Source organism: Phocoena sinus, chromosome X (assembly GCF_008692025.1).
Source record: "Phocoena sinus isolate mPhoSin1 chromosome X, mPhoSin1.pri, whole genome shotgun sequence".
Lineage (NCBI taxonomy): Eukaryota > Metazoa > Chordata > Mammalia > Artiodactyla > Phocoenidae > Phocoena > Phocoena sinus.
In genome coordinates, this window is record NC_045784.1 from 75,069,750 (window position 1) to 75,084,093 (window position 14,344).

The following is a 14,344-nucleotide window of genomic DNA, read 5'->3' on the forward strand; positions in this document are numbered from 1 at the left end:
GTTTTTAGTGATTAGGATAGCTAATATTTAATGAGTATTTCCTGTTGTGTTCAGAAAAACCTCTTTGGAATTGGCACAAGTTTACTGATGAGAGGAATAAAGTATTAGGGAAGATAAGCAAATTTTTTAAAGTCACTTAATTAAGTGTCAGAATGGAAATTAAGCATTTGAGTAAAAAGCCTAAGTTCTTAATAACTAGACCACACTGTCTCCTCTCAAATTTTATTAATTTAAAAAATGCAATTAATGCAATATTTAATGTTTTTGACATCTCGAGATTTTGTCATTTATTATTGTTAAATACATATAGTTGCTTTCAGTAAATGCTTATAAAACTAATGGAAAAAATTACCTGACCTTATCATATTTAATTTTATATATAGCTTACATTAGTTTTCTAGGACTGCCATAATGAAATAGCACAGACTTGATTACTTAAACAATATAAACGTACTTTCTAACAATTCTGGAGGCTAAAATTCCAAGGGCAAATAAATTTTAGAGTCCTAGATGAAAGTGATTTCAACTTTGATGCCACCATCATTTATCATAATTAAGTAACAACAACATTTTAAAATATATTATCCCCAACATTAATAACTGATAAACCTTCATAAATGGCAAAACGTTTTGCTTTTAATGGAAACATTGCAGGCATTTGCTTTATATTATCCATATATAATATTTCCTTTCAAATAACAATTTCAGTCATTTACAACAGATGATATCTTAATATATAATCCCATATGATATATTAAAATATTTATTTCACACAAAAGAATACATCATTTCTTCAGAGAAAAATTTCTACCTACTATAGGTTTATAATGTTGGCTTAATTTATGCCACTCAGATCATTATATTATCTGCATGATTGCAAGTTTATATTATCTGAATAGCTATCTTAGCAAGAAGAAGCTCTAAGTTTGTGATTTGCTTCTGAGATTTAATTCATACACTTCCAAGACTCCAAATGTAGTAAAGTTCAAGCTACAATAGCATTAAAAATGTGCATAAATTAATACCTTAATCAGACATTTACTGAGTGCCTTCTATTTGCCAGGAAAAGCACATGGATGAAGCTTTAACAGCTCTCCAAAGGAGAGTCACTACAAAAATTTTATTTAAGCCATAAGCTTGTCCCTTGGATTGAAGAGAGCAATCTTTCATATGGTCCAGCATCACCATATACAAAAAAATAGAAATTAATTTTCTGTGTAGCTTTACATTCCCTCAGGAAGAAAATGCTCTTTTCTATAATGAGCTTTGGGAACTAAGTTAACACCATTAGAAGAAGGCTAAGTTTCCATTTAACCTCCATGGCTAACTTGAAAACTGGAATTTACAAAAGAAAAACAGAAAAAAATATGAAGCTATTTGAGAAATGTCTAAATATGAAGTTATGCTCTCTATGTTAGCAGCATGTGGTTCTGTGTCTTTACAACATTTGAACTAAGTTAAAAGGCACATTCTCTAAAATAACTGCATTCAGATTTTCAACTTCAAACTCAGAGGCTTGCCAAGAATGTCTTTAAGTATATTTCCAAATTGCCTTCCAAAGTGACCTCCAAAATTAACGACACCAATTTTTTAAGACAATTCCTTCCATTTTTTTCTCAAAGTAAATTTTTTACAAAAGAGTTTTGCAGCAAAAGAAATCTTAAAGGCTTATTGTTCTGATATCTGTTTCACTACTACTCAGAAAAACATAAGAAACTCAAGTATTCTCCTTATAATTAACTAAAATCAGACTGCAGTAACTTCTGTGATTTCAGCACAATGGTGGATTAAGAAGCTCCAGACCCTTGTCCTCTATGGAAATATCAAGTAAGCAACTACAGATTGATTTAAAAAGCTTCGTGGGAGCTCTGCAAGCAAATAAAGGATATACAGCAGCCAAGTAAATGTCTGATCAAGAAAAGGTCACATTCAAATCAATAGAAATTTCATGGCATTTCTGCTTGCTCTTATACCAAGGTAGAACAGCATAATTGGAAGAAGGCAACTTATTTCTTGATTTCCCCCTCAAGATACAAGAAATGAGTGGAAATTTTAGCCACATTCTGGTCTATCTGTAGGCTATGCAACAAACTAATTTCAGTTTTGCCTAACTCAATGATCAGATGAGAATAGCAGTATGGTTTGGATGCCAAGTTGGAAGCCACAAAAAGTAGTGGCAGGTACAATAGCACATGAAAATTGCAGGACTACAGACCCATGGATACATGGGGGCAAGCGATTATAGGCAAAGGTATACAAAAGAATATCTAACGTCTGACAAAGAAGCAGAGGTGAGACTTAGAGAAATTAAGATATGTATAAGCAAGTGTGTATATGTGAGATTGGAATAAAAAAGCACACATGCAAGTCCACAGAGATGCATTCTCAGAAAAGTCCTGAGAACTCAACTTTCATGTTGGGCTGATTAGTGAAATACTTCCCCCACACAGAGCCAGTATGCAAAGATTAGGAAAAGTGACTCTTTTTCCAAATACTCAATTTTATCAAAAGATCACAAGGAAACAAGGAAACATGGCTCATTCAAAAGGGACAAAATAAATATCAGGAAACTGACCCTAAAGAACAACAGATTTTAAAATTTCTAGATAAATAACTTAAACAACTTTCTTAGATATCCTCAAAGAGCTAAAGGAAAACACAGAAAAAGAACTAAAAGAAATCAGGAAAGCAACATATGAACAAAATAAGAATATCAAGAAAGAGATAGAAATTACAAAAAAGAAGCAAACAGAAATTCTGGACCTGAAAAATACAATACTAAATTGAAGAATTTACTAGAGGGCTTCAATAGCAGACTTGAACCAGCAGGAAAAAACCTGTGAATTTGAAGACAAGTTATATGAAATTTTCAAATCTAGAACACAAAGAAAAAAGAATGTAAAACAGTGAATGGAGCCTTAGAGACTTAAGAGCCATCATCAAACAGACCAATATATGCATAACTGAAATCCCAGAAAGAGAAGAGAGAGAAAAGGAGCAGACACCTTCTTTGAAGAAATCATGGTAAAGAAATCTCCAAATTTGAGGAAGGATATAGATTTAAAATACAGGTAGCTAAATGAACTTCAAATAGGATAAACTCAAAGAGACCCAAACACATTGTAATGAAACTGTTGAAAGTAAAAGATCAGTTTTGAAAGCAGCAGAAAAGAAATGACTCAACACATGCAAGGAATCGTCAATAAAATTATCAATAATTTTCTGATCAGAAACCTTGCAAGACAGAAGGCAGTGGGATGATATACATTTGTCCTTCAGTATCCATGGGGAATTCGTTTCAGGACCCACCACAGATACAAAAATCTGTGGATGGGTTCAACATGTGGAACCCAGCGATGTGGAGGGCTGACTCTATTTAAAATACTGAAAGAGGGCTTCCCTGGTGACACAGTGGTTGAGAGTCCGCCTGCTGATGCAGGGGACGCAGGTTCATGCCCCAGTCTGGGAAGATCCCACATACCGTGGAGTGGCTGGGCCCGTGAGCCATGGCTGCTGAGCCTGCACATCCGGAGCCTGTGCTCTGCAACGGGAGAGGCCACAACAGTGAGAGGACTGCATACCAAAAAAATAAAAAGAAAAAAGTACTGAAAGAAAAAAAATATCAAATGAGAATTCTATATCTGTAAAAACAGTCCTTCAAAAATGAGGGATAAATTAATATATTTGCAGATAAGCAAATATTAAGAAAGTTTATTACAACTAGACCTTCACAACAAGATATGTTAAAGGGAGTCCTTCAAGTTGAAAAGATGTATCAAAATACCAAAACTTATCATAAGCAGCAAAAGCAGTGCTAAGCAGGTAATTTTTAGCTATACATGCTTACATTAAAAAAGATAAAGGATGTCAAATCGAAAAGCTAACTTCATTCCTCAGCCACTATGGAGAACAGTATGGAGGTTCTTTAAAAAACTAAAAATAGAGCTACCATATGATCCAGCAATCCCACTCCTGGACATATATCTGGAGAAAACCATAATTTGAAAATATACATGCACCCCAGTGTTCATTGCTGAACTATTTACAATAGCCAGGACATAGAAGCAACCTAAATGTCCATCAACAGAGGAATGGATAAAGAAGATGTGGTGCATATATACAATGGAATATTACTCAGCCATAAAAAAGAACAAAATAATGCAATTTGCAGCAACATGGATGGACCTAGAGATTGTCATACTGAGTGAAGTAAGTCAGACATAGAAAGACAAATATCATATGATATCACTTCTATGTGGAATCTAAAAAAAACAGGTACAAATAAGCTTATCTACAAAACAGAAATAGTCACAGATGTAGAAAACAAACTTATGGTTACCAAGTGAGAAAGGCGGGGGAAGGGATAAATTGGGAGATTGGGATTGACATATTCACACTAATGTACATAAAATAGATAATAAGAATCTACTGTATAGCAAAAAATAAAACTAAATTGAAACAGAAGGAAGAGAATAAGAAATATTGACACAGAAATAAAGAAAAAATTTTGACACAGAAATAAACAAAATCAAGAATTAAAAAATAGAGAAAACCAATAGTTAGTTATTTGAAGGCATCAACAAAATTGGCAAACCTTAAGCTGCATGAGGAGGAAAAGAGAGAAGACTCAAGTAGCTAAAATCAGAAATTAAAAAACAAAAACATGGTAATTACTATGAGCAACTGTATGCCAGCTTTGGGATAACTAAATGAAGTGGGCAAATTCCTAGAAACACACAACCTCACAAGAATGAATCATGAAGGAAAAGAAAATATGAACCAACTTGTAACTAGTAAAAAGTGATTGAATCAGTAATCAAAAAACCTCCCAACAAAGAAGAGGCCTGAACCAACATGGCTTCACTGGTGAATTCTACAAAATATTTGAAGGGGAATTAATAACAATTCTCCTCAAACTCTTTCAAAATATTGAAGAGGTGGGAGCACTTCCAAACTCATTCCATGAGGTCACCATTACCCTGATTCCAAAACTAGACAAACACTACAAGAAAAGAAATCTGCAGACAAATATTTCTTATGAATATAGATGCAAAAATCTTCAACAGAACACTAGCAAACAGAATTCAGTAGCACATTAAATGGACTATAAGCCATGATAAAGTGGGATTTATTGCTGCAATGTGAGGTTGTTTCAACATATGAAAATCAATCGATGCAATACCCTATAATTAATATAACATAGGAAAAAACAATCATCTCAACTGATGCAGAGAAAGCATTTTACAAAATTAAATACCCTTTCATTATTAAAAAAAATTCAACAAACTACAAAAAAGAGGAAAGCTACCACAACATAATAAAGGCCATTGTAAAAATCACCATATCAATGGTTACTGAAAGGTTTTCCTATAAGATGAGGAACAAGACAAGCATGCCCACTTGTGCCAATTCTACTCAATATAGTAGTGGAAGTCCTTGCCAGGGAAATCTCTCTCTCTCTCTCTCTTTCACACACACACACACACACACACACACACACACACACACAGGCATCCACATAGGAAATGAAAAAGAAATATTTCCCAGCAAGAACTTCCCAAAGCATATTCCTCCTTTAGAATATGCCCATCTCTGATACATGCTGGAGTATACACAAGGACAGCTAAGATAATTAGATATTGAATGTTTGATTGACTCAATGTGAATCAAACCATTTCTTGAACAGAGGAAAGATTAGGATAAGTGAAACCTGAATTCCTTCCATTCTATGGTGCCAAGGGATTGTTCCTTTTTTAAAAAAAATAAGCAATTTTTAAGAATATTCATATCCTATTACCCTGATTGTCCATACAGTATTGTGACAGAATGTCCAAAATAATCTTTAAAGGTTAAGAAGATTTGCAGATGAAACATTTATTTGAATTACACAGACAAAAAGAGAGTAATGTCACCCTGGGCCAATTGTCTTCAAAGAAATACAGCCTAAATTGTGGGAGGGACCTAAAATTAATCTTAACTGGTGTTGGAAAATGATGCCTGGAAGCTAGAATCGTAGCAAGAAAAGTATGTTCATCTTACCATCAAAATTTTAAGCTTCTACTCACTGTAAACCTCTACGTGCTTGTGTTAGTACTTAAATTCCACCATTGTATGAGGTTGAAAAGACATGTAAACAGCTTTCATTATTGCAGATTCAACAGTCATCATCTTTGCCTAAACAGTCAAAGGGTACAAACTTCCAGTTAGAAGATAAATGAGTTCTGAGGATCTAATATACATCATGGTGACTATAGTTAACAATACTGTGTTGTATACTTGAAAATTGTTAAGAGGGTAGATCTTAAATATTCTCACCACACACACACAAAATGGTAACTATGTAAGATGATGGATACTTTAACCTTACTGTGGTAATCCTTTCACAATATATATGTATATCAAATAATCACATTGTACATCTAAAACTTAATGTAGTATGTCAATTATATCTCAGTAAAGCTGAAAAAAAATAAAAGATGGAAATATGTTTATTTTCTTGATGGGAATGACATATTGTAAACAATGTTGTGGAAGTCTCGGCCTTGAGATTCTTCAAGAAATATCTCTGATGTGTAATAAGTACTCCATGGAGAAACTTCAGAATATAATCAAATTTGAAAAGTATTTTGAATCATGCCTACAATTTCATGCCAAATGGCATAATTGTGATGCTAATAAAAATCAAAGAAAGAGGCTTGTATCTTGAAGTTTATGTTTGTGCATATAACAATTAGCACTAGCCCTGCCATTGAACCATGCATAGTCGCATCCATGGTTACATTCCAGACATAAATAGTAATCATGACACCTCACTTTAATGGAGGTTAGGGAGCAATAATAGTGAAATATTTAGGATTGGTGGGCAAATTTTAAGTTTACTTTAATTCTATTTATTTTTTTTAGAAGTAGATGTGCCTAAATTTCTACTGGATTTTTGCACACCCACTAGGAGAAAAAAATATATTCTCACACTCATCCCCCTTTTAGATTAGATACACAGCATCCTGAAGAAATGAATGTTAGCAGATCTGAGGAGCACTTCCATGCTGTAAACCATGCGGAACAAACTCTTCATAAAATGGAGAACTACCTGAAAGAGAAACAATTGTGTGATGTGCTACTCATTGCCGGACACCTCAGAATCCCAGCCCATCGGTAAGTATCCTTAAGCAGACAGATCATTTAATGACTATAGCTAGCATGAATGAGAAAGAATCAGTCCATTGATTACAAATTGGAGCATTGAGGAAAATAGATTTTTACGTTTTTATATTGAAAAAGCACTAGCCTATATGATCTGTTTCCCTGTGTGATATTTAGAAGAGCCAAACTTTAGAGAAATTGATGAAGAGAAACAGCACAAATTGTTTAAACAAAATCAACTTACTTAATTTACCTTTCTAATTTCACTACACTTTACTGAACTATGAAAGATTTATGCAGAAAACGTACTCATCAGTGTTAAAAACTTACCGACTATATTTCATGTTTTTCAGTGAGATTATGGACTGATTTAATTTCCTATGAAACATTCCTAATTCCAGGTTGGTTCTCAGTGCAGTGTCTGATTATTTTGCTGCAATGTTTACTAATGATGTGCTTGAAGCCAAACAAGAAGAGGTCAGGATGGAAGGAGTCGATCCTAATGCACTTAATTCCTTGGTGCAGTATGCTTACACCGGTAAGTGCTTGGCATGTATTAACTCATTCAATCCTCACAGTAACTCTATATTATATAACCCACATTATTATTATTATGACTCTGCAAGTGAGAAAATTGAAGGATAAACCAGTTAAGTAAATTTCCTAAAGTAGTAAGTGGCAGAATCAGTATTTAAATACAGTAATATAAAAGAGCAAGAGGTAAATAATATACTATAACATTTTTGACCATGAGAAAATAGAGCTATTTTAACACAAAGCTACAAGAGCATGTTTCTCTCTCTTGAGAGGTGTGGGTACATTCTTGTTTGTAAAAATGAGAGTGGAAGTGGGATATTCTAACTCTATAGATTTAGTCTCTTCTTTTGAAATAATAAAGTCATATTTAATCAAACTATCTAACAAAGGTAACAGGATGAGTTTGGGGGCCAAGAAATATTTAGTTATTTATTTATTCATTCATTCCAACTTTATTAAGGAATAATTGACAAATATAATTGTAGATATTTAAAGTACACAACTTGATGAATATATATCATGTATATACACATATATATGTGTGTATATATAAATATACACACACACACATATATATATATATGTATATATATATGAATGATTACCAAGAACAAGGTAATTAATTCACACATCATCTCATATAGATAACTTTTTTTTTTGGTGATACTGCTTAAGATACACTCTCAGCAGCTTTCAAGTATGCAGTACCCAATACCGTATTATTAACTAGAGTCACCATGCTGTACTTCTTATCCTGAGAACTTATTATAACTGAAAGTTTTCACCCTTCGATCTACATTTCTCCATCTTCCCTTTCCCGCCCCTATTCCACATACAAGTGATCCCATACAGTGTTTGTCTTTCTCTGTCTACCTTAGTTCAGTTAGCATAATGCTCTCCAGGTTCACCCATGTTGTTACAAATGGCAGGATTTCCATCTTTCTCATGGTTGAATAGTATTCCATTGTGTGTGTGTATATCACATTTTATTTATCCATTCATGTGTCAAAGAACATTTAAATTGTTTCCATATCATGTGAATAATGCTGCAATAAACAAGGGAGAGGAGCTGTCTCTTTAAGATCTTGTTTTTATTTCCTTTGGAGTGGGATTGCTGGATCACATGGTAGTTCTATATTTTTTATTTTTTAGGAGCCTTCATACTGCTTTTCTTAATGGCTGAACCAATTTACATTTTCACCAAAAGTGCACAAAAGTTCCCTTTTCTCCAAAGCCTCACTAACATTGACTATCTCTTCTCTTTTTTATAATAGCCATCCTAACAAGTATGAGATATGTCATTGTGGTTTTTATATGCATTTCCCTGATGAGTAGTGCTGCTGAGCACCATTTAACATACCTATTCATCATTTTTATGTCTTCTTTGGAAAAATAAAATTCTATCCACGTTTTTTGACCATTTTTAATTGGATTATTTGCTTTTGTGCTATTGAGTTGTATGAGTCCTTTATACATTTTGGATATTAAACCCTTAACATGTATAAGGTTTGCAGGTATTTTCTCTCATTCTGTAGGTTTCCATCTCTATTTTTTGCTTCCTTTGCTGTGGAGAAGATCTTTAGTTTGATGTAGTCCCACTTGTTTATTTTAGCTTTTGTTCACTGTGTTTTTGGTGTCTTACCCATGAACTTATTGCCAACACCCAAGGAGCTTTTATGCTATGTTTTCTTCTATGAGTTTTATTGTTTCATTCATTGAGAAATAAACGTTATTCTTAATAACCAGGGCAAGTTTCAATGTTTACAGCAGATGAATCTGAGAATAGTTCATACTTCTCTGAGTTTCATAAAATATAGGCAGCGCTCTCCCTTCAAAATCCAGGATAAGAAACAACACAAGAAAGTTTGCCAATGGGCTGGATCCCTTTACAACACATTTTAGAGGTTGAACCGAATACATAGCAGCTTACAGTTTTTATTATTCATTTTTATGGTTATGCAATCAGATAGAATTCATATTAAGGTATTTTACAAAACAAAATTATAAAATAATACTTTATAGTTTATATAATCCATATGAAATATCATTCTTTATAACTTCCCTATAGCTTGGCTAAAACAGAAATATAGGAATATATCTTATCAAAATAACTTACAACATTTGCACTAATTCATCAATAATTCTTGCTTCAAAAATAATACAGATATATCAATATAAAAGAAACAGCTTAAATTGCTCTGATCTTGGTTTTTAAAAATCTTTACAGATATTTTTAAACAGAATCTGTTTTTTATACCTAAGAAAATAATCATATAAACAATACTTTAGCTGAGGACTCTTGGCAACATTTTCTTTCTTTTAAGACAGTGCTGGGCATTAATTCCAGGTGTAATATTTGGGCAAAGTCACCCTTATCAGCTAATAAATACAGATGCAAAAATATGGACATATAAGCTTAATGTTATTTACCCAGACATTTTTCCACACAAATGACAGGTACCTGTATTGCCCATTGTACAATCCTTATACAATATGACATAATGCTTCTTGAGTCATAATGTAGACAGTTTTTAGTATTAGATTTAGACGCAGGTCTAAGATGATAAAGAAACAAGAAATTGCTTTTTGTTGCAATGGTGGTACTCACTGTTCATTTGCTCCAGTTGTTTTTGATAATCTAGTATGGCTCCCTTCAGCCATCTTATTAGTGTTTGTACATACTCACTTGCATATATTCACCTCAAAAGGTATTCCTTGAATAGTTACTGTACACTAGAAAAAATAGCCCTATTAATTAAAGAAATTGAAAATTTTAGCTATCTATCATATTTGTGTCTTACTTTATGGAATATATAATAATTCTTTACTTTTTCAAACCATTTAGGTGTCCTGCAATTGAAAGAAGATACTATTGAAAATTTGCTGGCTGCAGCTTGTCTTCTGCAGCTGACTCAAGTCATTGAAGTCTGCTCCAATTTTCTTATAAAACAACTCCACCCTTCAAACTGCTTAGGGATTCGATCGTTTGCAGATGCCCAGGGCTGTACAGAGCTCCTGAGTGTGGCACATAAATACACAATGGTAAAATCAATTGCTTCATGTTAACTTATAGTGATAATATATTAACACAGTGTCTAAACTAATTATATGTTTACAGATATGTGTTTGTGTGTGTGTGTTTGTGTGTGTAGAACCATTCCAAGGTAAAGATTATAATGTTGGGATAAAATTAAAAAGCAATATAAATTTACATAATTTTCAAATGACTTGCACAAAATAGATATTAGATACAAATATTTGTCTGGTTGAGCTGTACACAAGCAAATTTCACATTTTTCAAACTAAAATGATTTAATTTAATCTCAGAGCTTGGAGAAATGAAAATATTGCCAACAATTAAACTGGACAAATGCATATTTCAAGTAGAATCCACAGTAACAAGAAAACATAATTTCCCTGATGTTTTTGTACTATTAGAACTTTACTTCATAAAGTTGTACAAATTATTATTTCTAATGAAATTTATCGGGTTGGCCTAAAGGTTTGTTCGGGTTTTTCATACGATGTTATGGAAAAACCCGAACGAACTTTTTGGCTAACCCAATAGGCATCATTCAATAAGTAAAATAGTAATATTATTGGATCACTATTAACTGGAAGAGCTTAAGAACTATCAAAATTAGTAAATCAGACAATTCTATTGAATGGAATTTTTATTTCTTAATGAAAACATGTTATTTCGGTGAAAACAACTCAATTCTTTAATTAACTTAAAATCCCTCTCAATTCTGTTAGTAATTATAATAAATTAAATGAACATATTTGATGTGTTAATTCTTTAAAAGTTGCATGGGATAAGACTATCTTTACTCAGTCAAGTGAGAGTGACATGAAATATAGATTGTAGGGAGGCAAGTAAAAGTAGACAGAGGATATTAAATAAATCCTTACCATTCATGCTAATAATTCCTTTATACAAAGAAAAAAATGAACTTTTTAACCTCTGAAGCAGGGAACAACACAAGAGATGGATCTTTCTGAGAAACCAAATTAAAAGATAAAATTTCAAGCTAAGAAAATAGCTACCTTTATTTAAGATTCAAAAATAAAGGCAAGTACATAAAAATGAACAATAGAGAATCACAACTAAAAACAATAAAATTAACAGTACATTTTAGAATTGAGATGCATATAATTAAAAAAGTATTTCTAGAGTTTCATACAGACCTTAAAATTTTCAAACTTATAATATTTAAATTCTCTAAAAAGTTCTTGTAAAACTTCCCCTCTTCTTCCCACCCTTGGTCATTGTTCAAAATTTGAAGTTTTAAACATATTTCTGAAACAATACCATTATATGGCGAATCATATTATAATAGATTGACATTTTAACATGTCATTTAATTATGCTATTTATATTCCTATGTCCTAAATATAGATGCTATATAATCTATAGGAACAGCAGTTCAAAGATTAATCCTACCACAAATGCCAAACATGAAAACTTCCTGTTAAATTACTTAAATTCTTGAACTAACTATTAACAGTTTCCTGTCTGGTATCTTACTCTTGCAGACAAAACACATTCTGATAAACAGCTTGAGTTATTTTTGTTGCTCAAAATGAACTTGTCTTCCTTTTCCTATTATGTGACTGAAACTGAGTGTTAAAGCAGGATGTGCAAAAAAATGCAATACTGTTATCTCCTTTAATCCCTCTTTAGTTATTTTAGTATATATTATAAATGCAGCAAAAGATGTCAAGATCTTGCTAAAATAATGCTTTTATAATACTGTACTGATAATATAAAAATGCAAATAATTTTAATCTCTAAGAATAATGCTAAACTCTAAGGATTCAGTTACAGTGATTTGAATCATAGACTGAGTAAAACAGATAGCCCTTTCTAATGTGAGTGGGCCTCATCCAGAAATACCCTCATAGACATACTCAGAATAATGTTTGGCCAAAAGTCTGGACATTCCATGGCTCAGTCAAGTTCACATAAAATTAACCATCACAATTATATAAATAGTAGTCTGCATCGATGAAACATTCAGCAAATATGCTATATTCATTGAATACATTTTGCAACAATGTAAGTGTGGATTTTAAAAATGAATACTAAACCAAGGGCACTGTCACTCACACTCTTGTTTTTTTTTTTTTCTTTCATTGGAGCGTGGATAGAAAGAAGAATGAGAGAATGAGAGATGGGGTCTTCCATAATATTTACAGAGTTTCAAAGTTTACATACACTACCAGTAATGGGTAACCATAAGCTTTAGAGTGTTTTATCTTTTTCTTAACCCTTTCATAAAAATTATGTCATTTATGAAAGGCAGTTGAAGTATTGAACAAAATGAAGTAGACCTAAAGGCATAGGTGTGAGTTCATACTTAGCCATTTATTGCACAAGAGATCAAACAATTCACATAGCCTGTTTTCTCATCAGAATAATTCCACCTCCCACAAGATTGCATTGGTGATGACTTAAAGTTTGTGAAAGAAATCTGTAAAGTGTGAAGTGCTGTACAATTGTAATGTATTTTTAGTTTTAGTACTAGCTCCACCATTTTGCTAGAGATGAGAGGGTTTTCAACAAGGAGCATCTGCTATAGTAAAAGCAGCAGTTCTCTCTCAATTACTTGCATTAGTCACAAGAGGGCTCTTTGTCTAAATAGGCAAGCTAACTTGGAATTTATGGTATCAGAGCTTCCTGATGGGTCTATCAAACTTGATGATTCTTGTATGGATAATTTTGCTATTAGGTTAACTCAGTCCCACAATGACTAAACTCAAGGGTACTGGTGGTTCATTGGCAGAAGTCTTGCCTCCTACAACAGCTAAACTCAGAGTGGAGCTGAGGGAGTGATTTGATTTATCCAGATCCCCCAGTTATACAGAGGCTGTCTTAAGCTGCTTCCAGAATATCTATTTATTGGGCAACATAAATTACCAACTAGACTTGCTTATATCAATTTCAGAAGTATATTTTATTGCGTTTAAATCTTAAGATCTTTACTATGAAAAATGTTGGAAATGATAATTGTGTTGTCAAAGAAAATATATAACATTATAAATAGGAAAAATATACTGGTGTTTTGATGAAAAAAATTGAAACACAGCTGCCTGAAATTTGATACTTGACAAAAATACAACACAAACGACAGAAGAGAGAATCAAGTTATAAAACATAAAAATTGAGAGATAGCCCCACTCCCCCTCAAAAAATAACTCCAAAGGAGTCACTTTTAGATTAACCTGACTCTATAGATGTTTATCCATTGTAAAATAACTTTGCCTTGGTTAATAGAAGATTGTGCTTTTTTACAAGAGAAAGAAGTTTTTAATCAGTCTCTTTTTCTCATCTCAAATGAATTCAGTATGTTGCCCCATCAAATGCACAGCCAAATCTGCCTCTACCAGGCCTTCAAGATAACCTCCACCTTGAAAATTTTTAGCATTTCTCTTCAGGTTTTTGGCTAAAGGCCAACTTGACATCAGTCAGTTCTGGAGTTATAAACTGTTGTCACCTACAAAATCTGAGAGAGAAAAGCACCGGCATCAACTCAGACACTACCCATGTGGCCTGTGAAGTAGTTAAGGCCTTTCCTCGTGTTTAATAAACAACTCCCAGTGGAAGCATTTTGTTCCTCAGTTTCAGAGGCTCCTCCAATACCCTGTCACGGGCAGCAATAAC

General features: G+C 32.9%; 1 protein-coding gene across 2 annotated transcripts in view; it reads left to right on the plus strand.

Annotated features, from left to right (window-relative positions):
* KLHL4 (kelch like family member 4) overlaps positions 1 to 14,344 on the plus strand; it is a 118,819-nt gene that overhangs the window by 54,518 nt on the left and 49,957 nt on the right. The window contains exons 3-5 of one of the 2 annotated variants that reach the window (XM_032619865.1): positions 6,993 to 7,155; positions 7,545 to 7,681; positions 10,526 to 10,722. In XM_032619865.1, coding sequence (XP_032475756.1) covers positions 6,993 to 7,155; positions 7,545 to 7,681; positions 10,526 to 10,722 — 497 coding nt within the window. Of the gene's footprint in view, positions 1 to 6,987; positions 7,156 to 7,544; positions 7,682 to 10,525; positions 10,723 to 14,344 lie in introns of both variants that reach the window. The other variant, XM_032619863.1, reaches the window with a different exon arrangement.